General features: G+C 38.4%; 1 protein-coding gene across 1 annotated transcript in view; it reads left to right on the forward strand.

Moving 5' to 3' along the window:
- CPD (carboxypeptidase D) overlaps positions 1 to 25936 on the forward strand; it is a 97375-nt gene that overhangs the window by 59787 nt on the left and 11652 nt on the right. The window contains exons 8-18 of the mRNA XM_005583339.4: positions 308 to 417; positions 7442 to 7544; positions 8033 to 8175; positions 9348 to 9517; positions 11213 to 11536; positions 13849 to 14044; positions 16298 to 16433; positions 20259 to 20390; positions 21195 to 21290; positions 21398 to 21462; positions 25775 to 25906. Coding sequence (XP_005583396.2) covers positions 308 to 417; positions 7442 to 7544; positions 8033 to 8175; positions 9348 to 9517; positions 11213 to 11536; positions 13849 to 14044; positions 16298 to 16433; positions 20259 to 20390; positions 21195 to 21290; positions 21398 to 21462; positions 25775 to 25906 — 1607 coding nt within the window. The remainder of the gene's footprint in view (positions 1 to 307; positions 418 to 7441; positions 7545 to 8032; positions 8176 to 9347; positions 9518 to 11212; positions 11537 to 13848; positions 14045 to 16297; positions 16434 to 20258; positions 20391 to 21194; positions 21291 to 21397; positions 21463 to 25774; positions 25907 to 25936) is intronic.

The following is a 25936-nucleotide window of genomic DNA, read 5'->3' on the forward strand; positions in this document are numbered from 1 at the left end:
TGCCTTTTTCTTTTGTTGCTAATCCTTTCTGTGTTGATGCTAATTATTTTTTTGAGGTAGACTGTTTGGTAGAAGTACTATACATCTTTTTTTTGGCTTTAGAAAAGTAGCCATTTGAAAGATATTTTCTCACTTTTTCACTTTGATTTTCTATTGAAGAAATTAGTGTAGTTTTCATTTCTGTTGAAGAAATTTTGCTTGGCAAATTTTATTGTTTTCTCTTCTCTAGCAGTATTCTGAAAAGCTTTATGTTAATAATTCATCTTGAAACAGACAACGTGATACATTTTCCTCTTTTCCCTTATAGGTTCTTTGGTGGTTAACTACCCTTTTGATGATGATGAACAAGGACTTGCCACATATAGTAAATCACCAGATGATGCTGTGTTTCAACAAATAGCACTTTCTTATTCCAAGGTAGGCTTGTCTTTGAATATAAAATGCTATAAAATTAATTCTTTTATTTAAAAATATGCTTTAAAGTCCTTCAAGACTCAGGTCAAGTGCTTCCATAGTTAAGAAAGCATGACAGCTGTTTCTGAAAAACAGCTTTTTCTCCTGTTTCCCACCTCACTTTTGAATACACTGCATGTCTTTCTCCATTGGCCTTTTATCTATGGTTTTAGCACAGTACCTGGAACATATACATGTCAATTTATTTTATTTGACAAATAAGTTATAAGCCCAGAAAGTAGACCAAGAAAGGGGCTTAGTGCATTATAGCTCTGGGGCCAAATCTTGCCCACCACCTGTTTTTGTAAATAAAATTATATTGACACACAGCCGCAGCCATATTTTTATATATTGTGTGTGGCTGCTTTCTCCTTCAACATTTCAAAGTAAGTCAGTATAATTTACTATATTAACAAACTAAAGAAGAAAAATCCAGTGATCAAACGGCAAAGTTGAGTAGTTTCAGCAAAGACTTTTGCATCTAAAAAGTCTGAAATATTTGCTGTCTGGTTTTTTACAGGAAAAAATTGCCAAACTTTAGTCTAAGGTCTTTAAGATCCTATAGTTACATATAGCAAGGAAAAGCAGGCAGAAACTTCTGTATTTTCCAAACTTCCTATAATGAACATGGATTACTCTTACAATCGGGAATGTTAAAATGTGTTGTGTGTGAAAATTTAATTTAAAAATCATTCTTAGCACCAGGCCTGGTGGCTTATGCCTGGAATCCTAGCACTTTGGTAGGGCAAGGCAGGAGGATTGCTTGAGCTCTCAGGAGTTTGAGACCAGACTGGGCAACATAGCAAGAGCTTGCCTGTACTACAAATAAAAATTTAAAAAATTAGCCGGTCATGGTGACACACATTTGTTGTCCCAGCTACTTAGGAGGCTGAGGTGGGAAGATCACTCTGTCCCAGGAGATTGAGGTTGAAGTGAGCTTGATCACAACACTATACTCTAGCCTGGGTGACAAAGCTGAGACCCTGTCTCAAAAAAATAAAAATTGTCTTAGAAACATGTTAAAAGTTGAGGCTTGTAAACTGGGCTTGTTAGTTTCAATTTTTGGTGTTACTACTGACTTAGTATTATTATTGGTTGTATTGGTACTATTATTGGTTATAGGTAATGAATATTATTACTGTAACTCTGTACTCTCCAGTCACAGCCCTCTATCCTTTCCCATTCCCTCATTCTCTGCAAATGAATCTTGTGAGATTGTTCAGTTTCTACTACAGGAGTACAGCTGTTCATTTCACCTTAGAGAATTATTGCCTTCTGTTTGGACATATATGTGTTTTTGAAGTACACACGTGGAGTAATAAGAGAATGGATAGTGTCCCAACCATCAAAATAAAAATTAAATGGTCGGATTTTGCATATATTCCCATCACATTCTATGCTCATTCTCATGATTTCTGCTTTTCCCCTTCATTTTGGCTTCTAGTTCCTTATCTTCTCTTTGTTTTCTTAGACTATTAACCCTTTTGATTTGATTTACCTTTCTCTGTAGCCTAGACCCATGGACATACCTTTTCAATGATTCTCCTAAGGATCTTGTACACCCCTTTGACATATCTGCTTTGCCCTCCAGTCCTCAGTAATTACCATTATCTCTTTTCTCCATACCAATATTACAGGTATAGCCCAGAGTGGTCACGCAGTCATGGCAATTTGCTATAGTCCATATGTATGCTCTACAACTTCAGCTGAACCCTCAGTCCTACATGGCAATATTTCCTGTTTAGCTACTTGACTCCCTGGCTCAGTTCCCACTATGGTGATTCAGAGCCTTTATCCTCTATCTGAGCCTCCTATTCCAGCTCTATCCCTCTTATTCATAGTCAATCACTTTGCATTGAACTGAAGTAGAACTTTGAGTAATCTGATGTGAGTTCACTAAGATTCTGTCTTCTCAGTTGTTACTTATATGTGTCTTAACAATATTCTCCTCCATTTCTTGATCCCACTGCATTCTACCTCCTGGAATCTTATGTCTTCATATCTTATGTTGTAAATGGGGAAGGTGATAATTAAACTCCCCAGTCTTCACTCACAGCCTTTTTTTTCCTTGGTCATAAGCAGCTCCTCTAAAAATATTTTCTACTAACCTTAATAAGCCCCCATGAAGCTACCATTCCAAGTTTCTTTATATTTACTCTTCAAAACTTCTCAAAAGTAAATAGTCTTGGGAGATATCTGAGCAGCCAAAGACAATAATGGCTATATGATAACCAATCTCCCAGGGTTTTTCTTTAAACAATATAAAACGACTTAAAAACTACCAAATTTTACACAAAACCACACTGTTGGCATCACAAAAGATCCTGAAACTGCAAAATAACTGTAAATTTTTTAAAAATCAAGAAATCTCAGCATGATCTATCATGCACCTACCCCGTCTTTGCCCCACCACAAGGCTTTGTGATGAGGTAAAGCAGACCACAAAAACTTATGGAGAAGACAGAAGTGGGTGCCACTGAAGGGCAGCTGTGAAGGTAATTTGGAGTGACCACCATACATCACATATGCGCTAAATCCAAAAATACTAAAAGAATAACTGGGCAGATGAGAGCTCTGGAATACAGGGAAGAGATTTCAAAATGCATACAACTTAAAGGATTTGGTGTGATTTAACGGGATAAGCACAGTTTAAAAGGAGAGGATGGTTACAGGGAGATCTTCCAAACTCATAGCTTCTGGAGAAGGAAAAAAAAGACAAAGATAGAAATGAAGAAGTGCTCCTTGACAATTAAATGGTGAATGGGAAAAGGAAAAAGTGGGGAGAAATGTAAGGTTTTACAAAACAGAAAAGAACCTTAAAATCAGAAGACTTCCAGCTCCACCCTTACCACCGAGACAAATAAATAACCACATTGAGGTTCCTGGATTTTGCTAGAATTAAGCTAGGAATGATATTAAATGCCCAATATCATAAAAATAAACGAGGAAAATAAAGTCCATGGAAAACGATTGCAGAAAATTAAGAAATGGAATATCACATATAGAAACTAAGGAAACCCTACCATTAGCAAAAAATAATCAAGAAGCAGAAGAAAACTGTTCAGTTGGCATTCTAAACAGATTAAGCATACCCAAATATATGTTGAGGATATGAGAAACTACCTCAACTCAGATAGTCAAAAAATAAAAACAGAAGCCAGGAAACAAAAAACCAGGGAGAAATAAAATAAAGTTTATAGGACTCAGGAAAAAAAAAGGAAGAAAAAGACAAAATTATCTCTGAAATGAAGAATAAATGACAAAAGTTAGGGAACTCGTACATCCAATTCCAAACTTACCACAAAGCTACAGTAATTAATACAGTGTGGTACTGGCATAAGGACAGACATACAGATCAATGAAATAGAACTGAGAGCCCAGGAATAAATTCTTATGTTGATGGTCAGTTGATTTTTTTTTTAGAAAAGGATGCCAAGACAATTCAATAGGCAAAGAATAGATTGTTAAAATAAATGGTGCTGGGACAATTGGATATTTATATGCAAAAGAATAAACTAGATACCTTCCTCACTCCGCACCCCAAAATTAGCTTAAAATTGGTCATAAACCTAAATATAGGAACTAAAACTATAAAACTAAAAAAAAAAAGGAATACATTTTTGAGACTTTGGTTCTCCTCTAGATAAGACATCAAAAGCACAAGTGACAAGAAAAGGTTGATATATTGGACATCATCAAGATTAAAAACTTCTTTACTGCAAAGAAAACTGTTTTTTTTGTTCTGTTGTAACAAAATTCCACAAACTGGATTGTCTAAGACAACAGGAATTTATTGTCTCACAGTTCTGGAGGCCAGAAGTCCAAAATCACAGTGTTGCCAGGGCCATGCTCCCTCTGAAACTGTGGAAGAATCCTTCCTTGTTTCTCCCTAGTTTCTGGTGCTTTGTTGGCAACCATTGGCATTCCTTCACTCCAACCCTTCTTCATCACATGGCATTCTCCCCGTGTCTTTGTATCCCAGTTTCCCCTTTGTACAAGGACACTGTCATATTGGATTAGAGCCCATGCTAATCACCTCATTTTAAATTGATTACCTCTGTAAGGAACTTATTTCCAAATAAGATCACATTCTGAGGTACTGAGGGTTAGGACTTCAATATATTTTTGGAGGACACAACTCAATCCATAACAGATAACATTCAGGAAGTAAAAAGACAGCCCATAGAAGCTGGGCTTGGTGGCATGTGCCTGTAGTCCCAGCTACTTGGGAGGCTGAGGCCGAAGGATTGCTTGAGCCCAAGAAGTAGAGGCTATCGTGAGCTATGATCATGCCACTGCACTCCAGTGTGGGTGGCAGAAGGAGACCCCAGCCCCCAAAAAATAAATAAATAAAAAGATGATCCACAGAATGAGAGAAAATTTTTGTAAATCATATGATAAAGGTGTTATATCTAAAATATATAAAGAGCTCTTACAGCTAAATAGTAAAAAGACATATCATCCAAGTGAAAAATGGGGAAAGGATCTGAATGGACATTTCTCTAAAGAAGAGGAAATGGCTAACAAGCACATGAAAAGATGCTCAATATTGTTAGCCATTAGAGAAATGCAAGTCAATACCTCTTCTTACCCACTAGGATGACTGTAATTTAAAAAATGGAAAATATGCACAGGCAAAGATGTGGAGAAATTGAAACCTTTTTATGTACATTGCTGGTGGGGTGTAAAATGGTATAACTGCTTTGGAAAACAGTCTGGCAGTGCTTCAAAACATTAAATATAGAATTATAGTATGACCCAGCATTCCACTGCTAGGTATATACCCAAGAAAAATGGAAACATGTATTCACACAAAAACTTGTACATGAATATTTGTAGCAGCATTATTCATAATAGCCCCAAATGGAAACAACCAAAATGTCCATCAACTGATGAATGGGTTAACAAACTGATAAGTAGACATATAAAATCATACAGTGGAATATTATTCAGCCATAAAAAGTAATGAAATAATGATACATGGTACAACTTGAATGACCCTTAAAAACGTGCTAAGTGAAAGAAGTCACAAGAGACTACATAATGTATGATTCGGTTTATATGTAATGTTCAGAATAGGCAAACCCATAGAGACAGAAGGTAGATTGGTAGTTGCCTATGGTTTGGAGTGGGTGTAGGGAGTGGAGGTTGGGGAAAAATGGAGAATGCTAATAGATACAGAGTTTCCCTTTGGGGTGATGAAGTATCCTAAAATTTATTATGGTGGGTGGTTATACAACTCTGTGAATACTAAAAACCATTGAATTGTACACTTTAAATGGAGTCAATTGTGTGGAATGTGAATTATATCTCAATAAGGTAGATTTTGAAAACATAAAGAAGACTGAGGGGTGAAGCATCCATTCTCCATTCGTATATAAGTTAAAAAAAAAAGGTCTAAAAGTTATATACCAGGCCCGGTGTGATGGCTCACACCTGTAATCTCAACAATTTAGAAGGCCGAGATGGGCAGATTCCTTGAGCCCAGTAGTTCAAGACCAGCCTGGGCAACATAGTCAAACCCCATCTCTACAAAAAATACAAAAATTAGCTGGGTGTGTTGGTGCACGCCTATGGTCCCAGCTACTCAGGGTGAGGTGGAAGGATCACCTGAGCGTGGGGAGATTGAGGCTGCAGTGAGCTGTGTTTCCACTACTGCACTCCGAGCTGGGTGACAAAACAAGACCCAGTTTCAAACCAAAACAAAACCAAAGCCAAAGAGCATGCATATAATTATTACAGTAATCTAAAATTATGGTTTTTATTTGATAAAAGAGTGATGAGATGATAAGCCTTTAATTGGCATATTAAGTTTCTAGAAGGGGATCGTTTATTTTATTTTGTTTTTATTAAGACAGAGTCTTGCTTTGTCACCCAGGCTGCAGTGCAGTGGTGCAGTCATGGCTTACTGCAGCCTCAACCTCCCGGGGTCAAGCTATTTTCCTGTCTCAGCCTCCCAGGGAGCTGGTTCTACAGGCATCTAGCACCATACATGGCTTTTTTTTTTTTTTTCCATAGAGACAAGGTCTCACTGTATCCCCCAGGCTGTTCTTGAACTTCTGAGCTCAAGCAGTTCTCCAACCTTGACCTCCCAAAGTGTTGGGATTACAGGCGTGATCTTACCTGTCCCTGTTTATATATTTTAAAGTTAAATGGTTAATTATCTGTGGTAGAAAAATGAGAAATTATTCTTTTTATCTTTACATTTTCAGTACTTTTTTTCTCTTTCAAAAAGAGATAAATGAAGTTTTGACCATCTTTCAAAGCTCAATTTCTTCTAGGAAACTCCCCCTGCCACTCTGATCAGATGTAATCTTTCTCTCCTCTTGCTTTCAATGGTGTTTATTTGTGTCTCCATGGCAGTTTTTCTTACCCTTCATTGAGTTATCAGTTGGACGCCTACTGTATGCTAGATGCTAAGGACACAGACACACAAACTGTTTCAAGGAAACGTTGTCTTTAGGGAAGAAAAAGGTGCAATTGTAGTTGTAATGTAAGATAATTGTACAGAGGGCAGTCAGAGCACAGAGGGGCCATCTTATTCCTGCTAGAAGTCAGGGAAAGCTGCTTACTCTTATTCTGTGTGTATTATCTTTTTTGGACTTCAAGATCCTTGAAGGCATGAAACGAAAGTATGAATATGAACAGAAATGTTTTTTAGAGAGGGGTTCAGCTGGGTTTTATATTACTTGTAATTGTGAGTAATAAATGAAGTCAATATTTTCTTACAGAGCACATTTAATTTTGATTTTTTAAAATAGATTAAGTTCAGATAGTGAAAAATCAAAATGGCATAAAAAGCTATACACTGAAAAGTCTCACTACTCATAGCCCCACCCTACTCCTACGTCCACCCCTCACACACCCTGTTGGAAGCCACTTTTATTATTTTTCTGTATCTTCCCAGTATATATATATATATATATATATTTTTTTTTTTGATGGAGATACAAACAAATACAAGTAAAGATTCTTTTTGTTTTTCCAGGAAAATTCCCAGATGTTTCAAGGTAGACCTTGCAAGAATATGTATCCTAATGAATATTTTCCTCATGGAATAACAAATGGAGCTAGTTGGTATAATGTCCCAGGTAAAGATTCTTTTATATCAAGACCTTACAACTTGATGGCCTTTCTGCTTTCCTAGATGGTGCTGCTTGTTACTGATCTTTTAATTTTGAGGAATAATCATTATTTTTAAAACATAGTTTAAGTAGTTTAAAATATTTAAATAATCTTTTCAACTACTTTTGTGTTTGATGTACATTGAGGGTTGAGTAAGAATACTGCACTAAAACTTGATTAAAGGATTACATTTTACTTCTGGCTATTACAAAGAATCTTCCATGTGCTAATAGAAGAGTGTAAGCTATATTTGAGTTCTTAAACATGAAGGTGTAGGTGTTTTGCCCTCACATGAACATGTTATCAAAGTGCCCTTACATGAACACATTATCATTTTTCAATCAATGCTGATAAGAGATAAATTTGGCTTTTTACTAGGACTATTGCTTACTTTTTGAGATCTGAGCTGTTTAGAACTTCTTCAGAGTGATTAATTTTAATTTTTATCTTTTAGGAGGAATGCAGGACTGGAACTATTTACAAACAAATTGCTTTGAAGTGACTATTGAACTAGGTTGTGTGAAATATCCATTTGAGAAAGAGCTGCCAAACTTTTGGGAACAGAATCGAAGATCACTAATCCAGTTTATGAAACAGGTGACTATTCAGGGGAAAAGTATGAGATTTCTCCCAAGGGTGAAAAGATGTTTGTGTGTACACATGGTTTTTATGCAGTAATTTTAGAATATACTCTTTAAAATTTCAATTTGTTTTAATATATTTAACCAATTTGTAGATTCCAAGGTGTTTAATATATTTATCTAGAAAATTCATGGATGGAAATGAGTTTATCTGTATATGTGAGGAAAAGTTGAAAACGATTAAACAAGGTAGTGATATTTGGCCCTTAAGGATTAGTGGTCACTTTTTACCCTGTGTTTAAAAAAGACCAACATAAATTGGATACACACCTAATCCTTGGCCAAGTGATAGAAAGATGGGCTGTAGAGTAAATGTTTTTATTCTTTTTCTTACTGCCAGTGATTTACTGTGAAATGATTAATTTCCTTTTTTTTGGGTATGTGTGGTGGCCAATAGGTAAAGATTATAAGAAATACACTAATGTTAATTAGGATAATCAGACTAATACTTTATGCCAGTACATTTCTGCATTTTTCTTTTTCCTGAGTGGTGTGACATAAAGTCTGTGAGTTTTTTACTATATTTAAAGACATTTTATTCTGAAAAATTTTAAATATACAGAAAAGTTATGACTAGCCAATAATTATTCCTATACCTAGATTTAACATTTTTAACATTTTGTTGTATTTGCTTTATTTTAATGTAAATTTTATTTACACTCTGACATACACATACATATTTTTGACTGAACTATTTTAATATAAATTGCAGGTATGGTATTTTACCCCTAAATATTATTTCAGCATCTATCTCCTAAAAATAAGGAGCTACTACATACTGTAAGTGCTACTATCCTACCCAAGAAAATTAACAGCTATATTTAGCACATTCCGATGATTTCAGAATATATGACAGAATATATGTCATATATTCTGAAATCATCGGAATGTGCTAATGTTTAAACAGTGTTATTTATATTCTTCATGATAAAGAGAAACAAAGCCTATGAAAAATTAGCCTTCAGAAATATTTTAATGAACATTTACATTGAACTTCACTCTGAACTCCTAAATTCCTGTTTGTTCCATTTATTTGTGTTAACAATCTGTTATTTTGAATATGACCTCCCAAGATAATTAGATGATGATGTTTACTATTGAAATCTGGTGTCCTTGTACTTAATCCAGGTTCATCAGGGCGTCAAAGGATTTGTTCTAGATGCCACAGATGGCAGGGGTATATTAAATGCCACCATTAGTGTTGCTGAGATTAATCACCCAGTGACTACTTACAAAACTGGAGATTACTGGCGTCTCCTGGTTCCAGGAACTTATAAAATCACAGCATCTGCTCGAGGGTGAGTGACTGAATGCTTTGAAATAGAGTGCTTGGGGGACAGACAAACATGGCTCCATTCTGGAGGATTATTACCAGAACATTCTAGTTAAGCAACTTTGAATGGATTGCTGGGAAGTTTAGGGGCAGTTATACCTTTGCCTCTCCTTTAGTGGCAGATAGAGTACATGAAAAAAAAAAAAAAAAAGATTCCTGGAATAAATATTCTAGTTATTGCTTAGTTGACTCATTGTGACATGCTTCCAACCTGGACATTAGGCAAAACACTTTAGAATACACATCAAATCCTGATCCTCATGGCCTTAGGTTTTTTATTAAAAAGGAGAGTAAGGCTGAAGTAATTCTACAAAGTCAGTTCCAATTTGTAGTAGAATTTATTGGAAATGTGTTCAAGATAGTTTTTCCTTTAAAGGAGTAACAAAAGTGTTAGTTCATGAAGCACAAAGAACATAGAAAATGCATAGAAAGAATATTTATCATTCTCTTTATTTGCTAAATAAAAGCAAGCCCAAAGCAATGCAGTCTATTTAACATGCTAGTAACTTTTTTTTTTTGAGGCAGTGCCTCTCTCTATCACCCAGGCTGGAGGCACTATCTTAGCTCCCTGCAACTTCTGCCTCCTGGGGGGATGCTTGTGCCTCAGCCTCCCAAGTAGTTGATATTACTGGTGTGTGCCACCACACCTAGCTAATTTTTGTATTTTTAGTAGAGACAGGGTTTCTCTTGTAGTTTTCTTTTTTATCTTTTGATAAGTATAGATGTTACCACAGGACATTTTCCCTTCCTCCTGCTAGATAACTTATTTCTAAAGAGTTAGTTTGAATACCCATTGAAGTGTAAGGGTAAATATATGAAAACATTTTAGTCGTTGCCTTTGTTTTTTAATGGTTTTCAGATATCTAGTGGTCCATAAATGGATGGGTTAGAACCTCACACTAATGAGTAATGAGGTCTTTTCTGTGATTCTTCTATTTTGGCAGAGTGTTAACTAAAGCAGCAGAGGATCTGAGAAACAGGGTGAGAAGGATGTGTTTGGCAGAGAATGTCCTAACTTAGCACCCCTCCAACTTTTCCACCCATATACCCTGATAGAAGACAAGTGAATTTAAGTTCCAGGAGACATGGGAGTATCCACTACAAGCACTAAATTTCTTTTAAAGCCGTATAATTAATCTTAAAAACCTAGGCCAGGTGCAGTGGCTCAGGCCTGTAATCCCAGCACTTTGGGAGGCAGAGGCGGGTGGATCACTTGAGGTCAGAAGTTTGAGACCCACCTGTAAACATGTTGAAATCCTGTCTCTACTAAAAATACACAAATTATCCAGACATGGTGGTGGGCACCTGTAATCCCAGCTACTCAGGAGGCTAAGGCAGGAGAATCACTTGAACCCAGGAGGCGGAGTTGCAATGAACTGAGATGGTGCCACTGCACTCCAGCCTGGGTGACAGAGCAAGACTCCGTCTTAAAAAAAAAATTATGAAAAAAGTCCATGCATATTTTGTAGTATACCCATGTCTATTAATGTATTATTAATGTATTAAAAATAATAAATTACTCAATGTTAAAATTTTGTCTCTTTAGGAAGCTACACCACATTTATCCCAAGGATTCTCACGTTCTCTGTTCACCTGCCTTCCCAGGGTTTGGGTACTCCAGCTGCAGGAGTGTGGTTCTGATCTGTCTCCTTTGTCATAGGTATAATCCAGTTACCAAGAATGTGACTGTCAAGAGTGAAGGCGCTATTCAGGTCAACTTCACACTTGTTCGATCCTCAGCAGATTCAAACAGTGAATCAAAGAAAGGAAAAGGGGCTAGCACCAGCACCAGTGATGCCAGTGATCCAACTACTAAAGAGTTTGAAACTTTAATTAAAGACCTTTCAGCGGAGAATGGTTTGGAAAGCCTCATGTTACGCTCCTCCTCAAATCTGGCTCTTTATCGATACCATTCCTACAAAGACTTATCAGAGTTTCTGAGAGGACTTGTAATGAACTATCCACATATTACAAATCTTACCAAGTAAGTGTCACTTTCTACTGTCTTTTTTTTTTTTAAAGAGTAAAATCAGCATTAGCCATGTTGAATAGTTATTGTAATTTATATAGAAATATTTGGGAACAGAATGTACAGAGAGTTGGAGTTTACTTATTTTGCAACAGGTATTTGCTTGGAGATCTTTTTAATAGTGAATCTTGGGAACTTTAAGGAGAATTACTTGTTAGATGAGAAGTAGATAGCCTGTGCTTCCAGGAAATGTAAAATTGCTCTTCTTGATAATTATTTTGACTGATTGCAAAACCCTTTCCATCACTCAGCTACAGATCTATTAATATGCTCTGACTCAATATTGTTTAGTTTGTTTTATTTTGCTTGGGGCAAGTGAGGAATTTAGAACTATAAGCTCACCTGTTAGGGATTACGTGTAACTTTTTTTTTAAATTAGAAAATGAAGCTTAGTTGCTATCCTAATTCTAGTCTTTATTCACAGTCTCTTACTTGAAGTCTTAGGGACTTATGTGATTGTGGATCCCAGGGAGAATATGTAGTCCTGGCTGATGGAAAACTGATAGCTGAGATAGCCTTTACCTTCACTTTCTGGTGGTTGCTTGCCTCACTTGCACTGCTTCATTTTAGATTTTGTTACAGTTACTCCAAAATTATTTCTATGATTTGTCCATTCCTATGGTTGCCTGTTGTAGGTAAGGTCTTTACATTTTTCCTTGAGCTTATAGTTCTCTGCTGCAAACCTCGTGAACATTATTTAGCCTTTTACCTTTTTACTTTGTCTTTTTTCATTGGTCCTTTTAATTTCATTAGAAAACTTAGTTCCTCAAATTCTGATTTATAATGTTCATAGATGCAGAGTGTTAGTTTCTTTGGCAATACCAATTACTTTTCTTCCTTAACTGATTCTTGAATATTTCTGGCTATTTCAGGTTTAATATCATACAATCTTAGTACCATGGGGTTCATATTTTTTTAATTTTAAAATAAAACCAGGCTGGGCACAGTGGCTCACACTTGTAATCCCAGCACTTTGGGAGGTCCAAGTGGGAGGATCGCTTGAGGCCAGGAGCTCCAATTTACACTGAACTATGATCATACCACTGCACTCCAGCCTAGGTGACAGTAAGATCCTGTCTCTAAAACAAACAAAAATTGGACATTATTTTGCTGTCTGTTTACTTAGTTGATTTAATTTTTTTAACCTCCTGATTCAAGACACACTTTTTAGTTAAATATTTTCTCAAAATATGCCACACATGCCAGTGGTGGGGCACAAGAGAGTTTTAGGTGGTACACCAACAGGCACTAAGTACCATTGAATAGCATCATGAGGAAGCAATCGGGTTTCTGTTAATTTTTCTGAATTTAATATGATTATATTTTTTCTATCCAATTCTTGTAAATCTCCCTTTATGCTAAAGAAAGCAGACCTTAAGCTCAAAGCTCTTGGGTAAGCAGAGTATTTGACCATTGTTTAATTTTCATTGAATTGTTATTTTTTTCCCCACTCACAAATTATTTTTACTGTGAAACTGGTGTTGCATTTATAGTAAAATGTAACATGACTTATTTACAAATATTAATTTAGATTTAAAAAGGGAGGGCCAGGGTGGTGGCTTATGCTGTAATCCCGGGACTTTGGGAGACTGAGGTGGGAGAATCACTTGAGGCCAGAAGCACTTGAAACCAGCCTCAGCAATATAGCAAGTCCCTGTCTCTACAACATTTTTTAAAGAAATTATCCAGGCATGGTGGCACAAACCTGTAGTACTACTCCCTTAGGGGACTGAGGCCAGAGGATCACTCAAGCCCTGGAATTTGAGGCTGCAATGAGCTATGATCAAGCCATTGCATTCCAGCTTGGGTGACATAGTAAGACCCTGTCTCTTAAAAATATAATAATAATAATAATGATAATAATAATATAAATAAATAAATAAGGGAGGTTAGCTGCATTCATACATAAATATTTCTGTAATAAAAATTTAATTTGTGAGTTAGAACAAAAGATATATATTAACTAAATAGTAGTATAGATTAAAGAAGATAGGGCAAATATTGTGATGATTGTATGAGAATGACTGAATTTGGAAGGATGGTAGACTAAATCATAATCTTTCGTAAACCTGATAATATCATCTATTTGATGTTCTTTGGTCAAGGAAAACTAATTTTCTTAAGGTTTTCTGATACAGTGATTCACTCTTTAAAGACTTTTTAAAACTTTTTGTGTTTTATTTTCATTTCTATTTTTAAAGTCCATAAGTCAACGTTAACATAGTGCTTGATTACTTGCTGATATTTTTGTTTCTGGTTTTTGAAAGTTTGGGACAGAGCGCTGAATACCGTCACATTTGGTCCCTTGAAATCTCCAATAAGCCCAATGTATCTGAGCCTGAAGAACCAAAGATTCGTTTTGTTGCTGGTATCCATGGAAATGCGCCAGTTGGAACTGAACTGCTTTTGGCTCTGGCAGAATTTCTCTGCCTGAACTACAAAAAGAACCCAGCTGTTACCCAAGTAAGAGAATAGCTGGGGTTGACATGCTTTAAAAGGAAAAAGCTGAACATTAATATCAGGGCAGCATTTTTAAAATTTTTAATTTCTTGCTAGATTTTACAGTCACTTATAGTACATTATGAACTTTACTCTTTAAAAATGAACCATCTTTGTAGTATATACCCTTTGTTAATAGTGCCTTTCTATTATATTTCCTTGTATGTCTTGAGAGGCATACAGGAAAGAATACTAAAAATTTACATTCAATTTCCTACTCCGTCATTTAATAGCCACACTACCCTTCCAGTCTTTGTTCATAGTTGTTTACTTTTTTTTTTTTTTTTTTTGAGACGGAGTCCTGCTCTATCACCCAGGCTTGAGTGCAATGGTAGATCTTGGCTCACTGCAACCTCCGCCTCCTGGGTTCAAGCAGTTATCCCACTTCAACTTCCTGAGTAGCTGGGACTACAGATTTTTTTTATATTTTTAGTAGAGACAGTGTTTTGCCATGTTGGCCACGCTGGTCTCAAACTCGTGACCTCAGGTAATCCTGCCTTGGCCTCCCAAAGTGCTGGGATTACAGGCGTGAGCCGTGGAGCCTGGCCAGTTTTTTACATTCTAACTTGAGGAACTTCCATTCTGAATTACTTATAACTAGGATACTATATTGAAAAATCTAGGCCGGGCGCGGTGGCTCAAGCCTGTAATCCCAGCACTTTGGGAGGCTGAGACGGGCAGGTCACGAGGTCAGGAGATCGAGACCATTCTGGCTAACCCGGTGAAACCCCGTCTCTACTAAAAAAATACAAAAAAACTAGCCGGGCGAGGTGGTGGGCGCCTGTAGTCCCAGCTGCTCGGGAGGCTGAGGCAGGAGAATGGCGTGAACCCGGGAGGCAGAGCTTGCAGTGAGCTGAGATCCGGCCACTGCACTCCAGCCTGGGTGACAGAGCGAGACTCCGTCTCAAAAAAAAAAAAAAAAAAGAAAAATCTAGTGAAAGTCTAGTTTTTCAATATAGTTTTCCTTTTCATGTAATACATAAAAAATTATTGGACATCTTGGCTGCTAAGAGATTTTAGAAAAAGCAATATGGTATTATCTACTTGAGCCATCTGTGATTACAAAAAAGAACTTTGACCAGGGTGTGATGACTCATGCCTGTAATCACAACACTTCAGGGGGCTAAAGAGAAGAGGACCACTTGATGCCAGACGGTTGAGACCAGCCTGAGCAACAGAGTGATACCCTGTCTCTACAAACATTTTAAAAATTAGCTGGGCATTGAGGTGCACACCTGTAATACTAGCTACTTGGGAGGCTAAAGTGGGAGGATCACTTGAGCCTCGTAGGTCAAGACTGCAGTGATCTGTGATTGCACCACTGTATTCCAGCCTGGGTAACAGGCCGAAATCTCGAAAACAAACAAAACAACTTTGACCCACAGGCTTGGGCATGTATGATTAAGCATCCTAGTTGTAGGTTGCCTTAGAGAAGGGAAGAAAAGAGTGCATCCTTCTAAAACACTCACTAATTGGCACTGTCCATAGTGGACTTAGGAAAGGGAAAAAGAACTGATATTTATTGAATACATATTATGTGCCAGGTAATATACCATGTATATTATATAGATCATTATATCCTCAACCATGTGATAATGATTATCTCCATTTTATAAATGTAGAAACTGAGGCAGTCCCGCAGCTAGAAACTGGTAAAACTAGAATTTAAACCCAAGTATGTCTACTCCAAAGCCCAGTGCAGTTCTGCCTCCCCAAAACAAATTTGGAAAGAATTGATGTCATGATTAGGATCGGAAGTGACCTGTGTAATTAGGTGACATGCATTTAAATCAGACCGACCAAAAATTGTTATCTTCCTTTGTGGGACAGGTGCTCTGTGTTGTGAACTCACTCAACTCTGCCATTAGAGCACAAAAGCAGTCATATGTAAATGAATAGTCATGGTTATGTGTCAGTAAAACTTTATATACAATAGCAGGCACCAACTGAATTTGGCCGGCAGTTAGTGGTTCCTGACCCCTGTTCTAAGTCACTGGGAGGTCTCTGGGAACATTAGCTGTACAGTAGTTTTTTGCTTATTTTTAATATATTTGAAGCAAAAGGAAATTTTATTTTTTATTTTTTCGTTCATTTTAGTTCTGCCTTTTACGTTAACTGTGTGTAGAATAAACAACAGACTTTCCATTTGAGGCATGAGAGGGTACCCATTGATTCTACACACAGCTAGTAACTCATTAATTTCTGTTTCTGCTTTAGTTGGTTGACAGGACTAGGATTGTGATTGTCCCTTCTCTAAATCCAGATGGGCGAGAGAGAGCTCAAGAGAAAGACTGTACTTCAAAAATAGGACAAACGAATGCTCGTGGCAAAGATTTGGATACAGACTTCACAAGTAAGGCTAATTTTTAGGTCATTAAAATACTTAGGAGATAATTTCTTTTTGCTGGAAGATTGGTTGATCCTATTTTGTCAGTGAGTAATGAAGTACTTTCTTGTCTGGTTTATGAATATGAGGTATAAATGAATACAGACATCCGGAAAACTTTTTGAATTTTTCTCCATTATTATTTGCAAAAATAATTAAAATTTTTCATATAAATTCAATCCATTATATCGGGATGTTTCTTCACTAGTTGTGTAGAGATGTGTATTCTCTCTCCCCTCCTATGTGTGTGTATACACACATGACACACATATATGTGTATATTGATTTGAAGAGCCCTGTTTCTTATTTACTTAAATGGGATCACCAACTGTATACATTATTCTATAACCTTTTTCATTAAATGTGTATCATTGACATCTTTCAATTTCAGTACTTACAGATCTCTAACATTCTTCTTTTTTTTTTTTTGAGACAGAGTCTCACTCTGTTGCTCAGGCTGGAGTGTGATGGTTTGATCTTGGCTCACCTCTGCCTCTCAGGTTAAGCAATTTTCCTGTCTCAGCCTCCTGAATAGCTGGGATTATAGGCACCTGCCACCATGCCTGGCCAATTTTTGTATTTTTAGTAGAGACGAGGTTTTATCATGTTGGTCAGGCTGGTCTTGAACTCCTGACCTCGGGTGATCTGCCTGGCTCAGCCTCCCAAAGTGTTGGGATTACAGGCATTAGCCACTGTGCCAGACTCAACATTCTTTTTTAATGGCATCTAGTATGCCATTAATCTATGACAGTACTCTAATTTATTCAACCATTTTCTACCGATAGATATTTACTTTATTTCTGGCCACTTGCTTTTTTGCTTTTGTAAACAGTGCTGCAGAGAACAGCCAGCTTTCTGAAACTAATTTTCTTCCAAAGATATCATATTAGTCCATTTTCACACTGCTGATAAAGGCATACCCAAGACTGGGAAGAAAAGGATTTTTAATTTGACTTACAGCTCTACATGGCTGGGGAGGTTTCACAATCATGGCGGAGGATGAAAGGCACTTCTTACATGGTGGCAGCAAGAGAGTATGAGAAGGAAGCAAAAGCAGATCTGATAAACCCATCAGATCTCGTAAGACTTATTCACCATCACGAGAATAATACAGGAGAGACCCACCCCCATGATTCAGTTACCTCCCACTGAGTCCCTCCCACAACAAGTGGGAGTTCTGGGAAATAAAATTCAAGTTGAGATTTGGATGGGGACACAGCCAAACCATATCATTCTGCCACTGGTCCCTCCCACATCTCATGTCCTCACATTTCAAAACCAATCATGCTTTCCCAACAGTCCACCGAAGTCTTATTTCAGCATTAACTCAAAAGTCCACAGTCCAATATCTCATCTGAGACAAGTCCCTTCTGCTTATGAGCCTGTAAAATCAAAAGCAAGTTAGTTACTTCCTAGATAAAATAGGGGTACAGGCATTGGGTAAATACAGCCATTCCAAATGGGAGAAATTGGCCAAAACGGAGGGGCTACAGGCCCCATACGAGTTCAAAATCAAGCAGGGCAGTCAAATCTTAAAAGTTCAAAAATTTGGGCCGGGCGCAGTGGCTCAAGCCTGTAATCCCAGCACTTTGGGAGGCCGAGGCGGGCGGATCACAAGGTCAGGAGATCGAGACCACAGTGAAACCCCGTCTCTACTAAAAATACAAAAAATTAGCCGGGCGCGGTGGCGGGCGCCTGTAGTCCCAGCTACTCAGGAGGCTGAGGCAGGAGAATGGCGGGAACCCGGGAGGCGGAGCTTGCAGTGAGCCGAGATCGCGCCACTGCACTCCAGCCTGGGCAACAGCGTGAGACTCCGTCTCAAAAAAAAAAAAAAAAAAAAGTTCAAAAATTTTCTCCTTTGACTCCATGTTTTGCATCTAGGTCATGCTGATGCAGGAAGTAGGTTCCCATGGTCTTGGGCAGCTCTACCCCTGTGGCTTTACAGGGTACAGTCTCTCTCCCAGCTGCTTTCACCAACTGGCATTGAGTGTCAGTGGCTTTTCCAGGGGCATAGTGCAAGCTGTCGGTGGATCTACCATTCTGGGGTCTGGAGAACAGTGGCCTTCTTCTCACAGCTCCATTAGGTGGTACCTCAGTAGGGACTCTGTGTGGGGACTCTGATCCCACATTTCCCTTCTCCACTGCCCTAGCAGAGGTTCTCCATGAAGGGCCTGCCCCTGCGGCAAACTTTTGCCTGGACATCCAAGCTTTTCCATACATCTCTTGAAATCTAGGTGGAGGTTCCCAAACATAAATTCTTGGCTTTTTTGCACCTGCAGGCTCAACACCACATGGAAGCTGCCAGGTCTTGGGGCTTCCATCCACTGAAGCAGCAGCCTGAGCTGTACCTTGGCCCCATTTAGTCACAGCTGGAGCAACTAGGAGGCAGGGCACCAAGTCCCTAGACTGCCCCCAGCACAGGGACCCTGAGCCTGGCCCACAAAACCACTTTTTCCTCCTGGGCCTCCAGGCCTTTGATGGAAGGGGCTGCCGGGAAGGTCTCTGACATGGCCTGGAGATATGTTCCCCATGGTCTTGGGCATTAACATTAGGCTCCTTGCTACTTATGCAAATTTCTGCAGCTGGGTTGAATTTCTCCCCAGAAAATGGGTTTTTCTTTTCTGCATAGTCAGGCTGCAAATTTTCCAAACTTTTATGCTTTGTTTCCCTTATGAAACTGAATGCCTTTAACAGCACCCATGTCACCTCTTGAATGCTTTGCTGCTTAGAAATTTCTTCCACCAGATACCCTAAGTAGTCTCTCTCAGGTTCAAAGTTCCAAAAATCTCTGGGGTCTCTTTGCTAAATGAGGGGCAAAATGCTGCCAGTCTCTTTGCTAAAACATAACAAGAATCACCTTTGCTCCAGTTCCCAACAAGTTCATTATCTCCATCTGAGACCACTTCAGTCTGGACCTTATTGGTCATATCACTATCAGCACTTTTGTCAAAGCCATTCAACAAGTCTCTAGGAAGTTCTACACTTTCCCACGTTTCCCTGTCTTCTTCGGAGCCCTACAAACTGTTCCAACCTCTGCCTGTTACCCAGCTCCAAAGTTGCTTCCACATTTTTGGATATATTTTCAGCAACACCTGACTCTATTGGTACCAATTTACTGTATTAATCTGTTTTCACGCTGCTAATAAAGACATACTTGAGACTGGGAAGAAAAGGAGATTTAATTGGACTTACAGTCCCACATGGCTGGGGAGGTTTCACAATCATAGCGGAGGATGAAAGGCACTTCTTACATGGCAGTGGCAAGAGAGAATGAGAAGGAAGTGAAAGTGGAAACCCCCGATAAACCCATCAGATCTTGTGAGACTTATTCACTATCACAAGAATAGCATGGGAAAGACCCGCCCCCATGATTCAGTCACCTCTCACTGGGTGCCTCCCACAGCACATGGGAATTCTGGGAGATGCAATTCAAGTTGAGATTTGGGTGGGGGTACAGCCAAACCATATCAGATAGGTTATTTATATATTCCCTAAATTATTTTGTAAAGCAGGATATGCGTATTCTTTTTGTTTTTTTAAATAAGATTTTTCTTTAACTTGCTTAGAGTCATTAGTATATACATATCCTGAAGTACATAATAGAACTCATACTAACCTACCTTCTGTAATGTATCTTTCTTGCTTGAGATAGTAGCTTATGGAGAAATAAAATATTTATCTGCAAATTTTTAAGTTAGCATTTTGATTGTATTCAAGTAGAGAGTATTTCCTTAGATACTCATACGAAGATTTAAAATTTGATATTTTATATTTGACTTTTCTCTTTTTTAGATAATGCCTCCCAACCTGAGACTAAAGCCATCATTGAAAATTTGATTCAAAAACAGGACTTTAGTCTTTCTGTTGCCTTAGATGGTGGTTCCGTGCTGGTCACATATCCTTATGACAAGCCAGTACAGACAGGTATGTAGAATGTCATTTCATATATATACTATTTAAGCTTAGGTAGCAAATCCCAATTAAGTAATGTCCCTTCCACATTTTTATAAATAGTGAGCATTTGAGCACACTCTGTGAGCAAATTACCAACCAAAGAAGACTGTACATATATCAGCAGTTCAGTTACTTGGAGAAGAGAGCTCAGATCTAATGGAAGCCCAGCTTTATTGAGTCTAGCTATCTTGTTCCATATGTTCCCTTTAGTCCACAACCATTTACTGAAAAATTATTATGTCTGTAAATACTGAGAATGTAAAAGTGAGTATGACACTTTACATTCTCTGTGCCTCATGAAACTCCTATGTAACCAAACACTAACAGTACAGATTTGTCCTCTCCTGTTTTAAACTTTGACTAAGTGGTTGCATCTTATGGTGAGTTAAACAGTTGATGGTTTAGTCTCTGTGGGGTTGCAGTATATGGAGATAGTTTGGGTGGTTTTCAGTGCATCCTAATAACAAAGAATATTGTTATTAGGTTACAGTTGTCCCAAAATGCAGTAAGACATATCAAAACAAGTTTGTAGTTTAGTGTAATAGTCTGTTATGAAAACTCACCATTAGAACCTTTTAATGTAAGGAGGATGTTGGTCTTCTTCGTGTGATTATCTTAGGCAAATAAAACCTTTCAGGGTTATTTATAGTAACAGTATACTTAAGCAGAGTGCAAAATTTATTAGGAGAAAAAGATGACTTGTATACATGAAAGTTAACTTGGGGAAAAAATCATTGGATTTCTCCACCGACTTCTAATTTTTTCTTTCTACAGTGGAAAATAAAGAGACTCTGAAGCATCTGGCATCTCTTTATGCAAATAATCATCCATCCATGCACATGGGTCAGCCCAGTTGCCCGAATAAATCAGGTAAGTGTTTTCCATACCTTTTGTTATTGCTGTTATTGTTGCTTTTGTGGGGAAAGGAGTTTCACCTTAAGGTCTGCTTGATTCCACATTTCTCAATGCTTTTATAGATGAGAATATTCCAGGAGGAGTAATGCGTGGAGCAGAATGGCATAGTCACCTGGGCAGCATGAAGGTATGCTTTCTAGAACATGGTTAGAATGGAGTTATGGCCAGGCACGATGTCGTACGTGTAATCCCAGTGCTTTGGGAGGCCAAGGCAGGTGGATTATCTGAGATTGGGAGTTCGAGACCAGCCTGGCCAACATGCGAAACCCCGTTTCTACTAAAAATATAAAAATTAGCTGGGTGTGGTGGCAGATGCCTATAATCCCAGCTACTTGGGAGGCTGAGTCAGGAGAATCACTTGAACCTGGGAGGCGGAGGTTGCAGTGAGTCTAGTCGAGATCGTGCTACTGCACTCCAGCCTGGGCAACAGAGTGAGACTCCATCTCAAAAAAAAAAAAAAAAAGTGGAGTTTATGAATATCGGCCATTGAGTGCAAGAATAGGTGACTTTTCTGGTATTGTAAAATGAATGGCATCTGGCTCATGGCTTTCTTGACATGTTTAGCCCTTAAATTAACCCGAGAGTACTTTTTTTGGCCATTTTAACCATTTTTAATTGTACAGTTCAGTGACATTAATTAAATGTTGTGCCCCCAAAACCATATCTATTTCCAAAACTTCATTTGCCCCAGACAGAAACTCTGTATCCACTAAGCAGTAACTCCCTATTCCCCTCTCCCACGACTCCTGGAACCCCTGTCTACTTTCTATTTGCCTATTCTATATATTTCATGTAAGTAGAATCATACAATATTTACCCTTTCACTTAGCAAAATGTTTTTAGGATTCATCCATTTTAGAGCATGTATCATTACTTCATTCCTTTTTATGGCTGAATAATATTCCATTTATGTTTATACCACATTTTGTTTGTTAATTCATGTATTGATGGGCACTTGGATTTCTGCTTTTTGGCTATTGCGAATGATGTTGCCATGAACATTGGTATTGCAGGTATCTGTTTGAACCCCATGCTGCCTTGAGCCTTGGTATTACAAGTATCTGTCACTTCTTTGGGGTAGATACCTAGGAGTGGAATTACCTGGTTATGTTGTAATTCTATGTTTCACCTTTTGAGGAACCACCAAACTGTTTTCCACAGCAGCTGCACCATTTTACATTCCTTACCAGCATTGTTTGAGGGTTCCAATTTTTCCCATATCCTCTCCTTACTAACACTTATTTTCGTTGTTGTTTTGTTTGTTTGTTTGTTTGTTTGTTTTAACAGAGTCTCACTTTGTTGCTCAGGCTGGAGTGCAGTGGCTATGACTCCTTCGCAGCTTATTGCAGCCTCAACCTCCCAGGCCTAAGTGATCCCCCCACCTCAGCCTCTGGGAGTAGCCACCACCACCCGCATGCACCACCATGCTGGACCAATTATTTTAAATTCTTTGTAGAGACAGGGTCTCCTTTTGTTGCCTAGGCTGGAGTTCTTTATATGTTAATATAAAAGGCTGAACGTGGTGGTGGCTCACGTCTATAATCCCAGAACTTTGGGAGGCTGAGGCAGGAGGATCACCTGAGGTCAGGAGTTCGAGACCAGCCTGGCCAACATGGTAAAACCCGTCTCTACTAAAAATACAAAAAAATTCGCTGGGCGTGGGGGCAGGCACCTGTAATCCCAGCTACTTGGGAGGCTGAGGCAGGAGAATCTCTTGAACTAGGGAGGTGGAGGTTTCAGTGAGCCAAGATCATACCATTGCACTCCAGCCTGGGCAACAAGCACGAAACTCCATCTCAAGAAAAACAAATAAACAAACAAAAACCATTCTGGATGCTATGTATTCTAGATATGAAATTCTTATCAGATACATGATTTGCAAGTATTTTCTCCTATTCTGTAGGTTACCTTTTAAATTTCTTGATTATGTCCTTTGATACACAAGAGTTTTTAATTGTGATGAAATCCAATGTATCTGTTTTTGTTGTTGCTTTTGCAATTGTTATCCTATCTAAGGATCTGTTGCTAAATCCAAGGTCATGAAGATTCCCCGCCCCCCCCATGTTTTCTTTTCTTTTTTCTGTTTTTTGGAGGGCAGATGTGGGATGAGTTGGGGGGCAGGGTGCATGCCCCTCCCCACCACCGCCCCACTCCATGCCACCTATGCTTGCGTTTTCTTTGAAGAGTTTTATGGACTGGGCACGGTGGCTCAGGCCTGTAATCCGAGCACTTTGGGAGGCCAAGGTGGGTGGATCATTTGATGTCAGGAGTTCAAGACCAGCCTGGCCAACATGGTGAAACCCCATATACTAAAAATACAAACATTAGCCGGGCTGTAGTGCCGCGCACCTGTAATCCCAGCTACTCGGGAGGCTGCGGCAGGAGAATGGCTTGGGAGGGAGAGATTGCGATAAGCCGAGATCTCGCCACTGCACTCCAGTCTGGGCAACAGAGTGAGATCCTGTCTCAAAAAAAAAAAAAAAATTATGGCTCAAGCTGTCGTATTTTGGTCATTGATGCAATTTATTTTTTATGGCATGAAGTAGGAGTTCAGCTTCGTTTGTTTGTATGTAGAAATTCAGTTGTCTCAGCACTATTTGTTGAAAGACTATTTTTTCCCCACTGAATGGTTTTGGTACCCTTGTCAAAAATGAGTTTACCATAGATGTGTGGGTTTATTTCTGTACTCTCAATTCTATTCCATTGGTCTATGTGTTTGCCTTTATGCCAGTATCACTGTTTTGATTAATGTAGGTTTGTTGTGGTAAATTGTAAAATTGGAACGTGTGAGTCCTTCAACTTTATTGTTCTTAAAGATTGTTTTGGCTATTCAGGGCCCCTTGTCATTCCATTTGAATTTGAGCGTTGGCTTTTCTTTTTCTGAGAAAAGGGATGTTGGAATTTTGTTAGAGGTTGTGTTGAAACCATAGATCACTTTGTGTAGTATTGACATCTCTACAATATTGTCCTCCCATCCATTTATTTAGGTCTTCTTTAATTTCTGACAGCATTTTAATTCACTGTCTATCCACTTCAAATTAGGCAGGAGTTGTTAGCAGATGGGTGGGTGGCTGATCATTTTATTCACATGTGCAACCAGAAAATTGACTTCATTCCCATTTCTGCCTGTCTTCTGTCCTTTATTTACTAAGAACTTACTACTGGGAGGCACTTTGCCATATTAGTGATAAAATATATTGCCTGGCCTATTGTACGAATTAACTGTGTTACATAATTAATTGATTTGATGTAGAAGAGAGTAGCTCTCAACAGGCCATGAGAAATTAAAGACACAAAAAATTATATGTAGTCAGAGATACAGCCTTTTTCTCTGTAGAGGAGATGGCATTTGGGCTGCAGAGATTGTGAAGCAGAACATTCCAGAAAGAGGAAGCAGTACATAGCGGCAGTCCAATTTAGTTAGAGTATGGAGTGTAATGCAGAGCCGCAAAAGGTTAAGAATGGAAAGAGTACTGGTTGCTTTGAATGCTTTGTTTTAATAAGAATGGGAAACTATGAGGTTTTGAGCAGGGATAACAATATTGACATGATCTGAGCTATGCTATGGGAAAACTAATCTCTAAATAATCAGTTAAGATAGTTTGGAGGAAGAGACACTGGTACAGGGAGACTGGTTTGGAATTGTCCAGACAAAAAGTAATGAGGGCCTAGGTTATGCTAGTGGCAAGGAGAGTAGAGTCAGAGGATGACATTTTAGAGGTTCTAGAGAGGTAGAATTGACAAGATTCAGCAAATTATGGATGATAGTGAGATAGAGAAGTCAAAGACAAGACGTTTCATGGCTATGTGAGAAAATGAGTTAATATCATTAACTGAGTTAGGAAAAAGAAGATATTTTGGGAAAAGGTGGTAAGTTGGGTTTTTGAACCTGTCTGCACAGGTTTTGAGCAGGGATAACAATATTGACATGATCTGAGCTATGCTATGGGAAAACTAATCTCTAATCAGTTAAGATAATTTGATAAATGCTATATTGCAGGGAGTGGGTATTGTTACCAGCAGGGGTCCAGGTTGAGGGTATCAGAGGGCTAATGATTATTATCTCCAGAGCTTCAAGAACAACTGTGACGTTTCTGGGTTTTAAGGGAAGCTGACCCTCTTCTGCATGAACTTATTGATTCATTTCTTCAGCAAACCCGAATAAACCCCATCTAACTGGCACTACCAGGCACAGTGGGAAGCACTGAAGATAGGAAAGTGAATTCGACATAGCCCCTGTCCTCAAGGGCTCTCATAGAGTTTGTGACTGATTATAATACAGAGAGGTTTATTTATACTTGTCATAAAATGCTTTACAGCTTCTTTGTTTACATCAGCTACATTTTCTTTTCATTTACTCCATTTGTTGTATTACAATGCCTCATTCTTTCTTTTACTTACTAATTTTCCCACATTTGATTTTGAACTTTATATTTTAGGATTATAGCGTCACCTATGGCCATTGTCCGGAAATCACAGTATACACAAGCTGCTGTTACTTTCCTAGTGCTGCACAGCTCCCTTCCTTGTGGGCAGACAATAAGAGATCTCTTCTTAGTATGTTAGTGGAGGTGAGTCTTTTCCTTTTAACTAGAGGCAAA

This window comes from Macaca fascicularis, chromosome 16 (genome assembly GCF_037993035.2).
Source record: "Macaca fascicularis isolate 582-1 chromosome 16, T2T-MFA8v1.1".
Classification (NCBI taxonomy): Eukaryota; Metazoa; Chordata; class Mammalia; order Primates; family Cercopithecidae; genus Macaca; species Macaca fascicularis.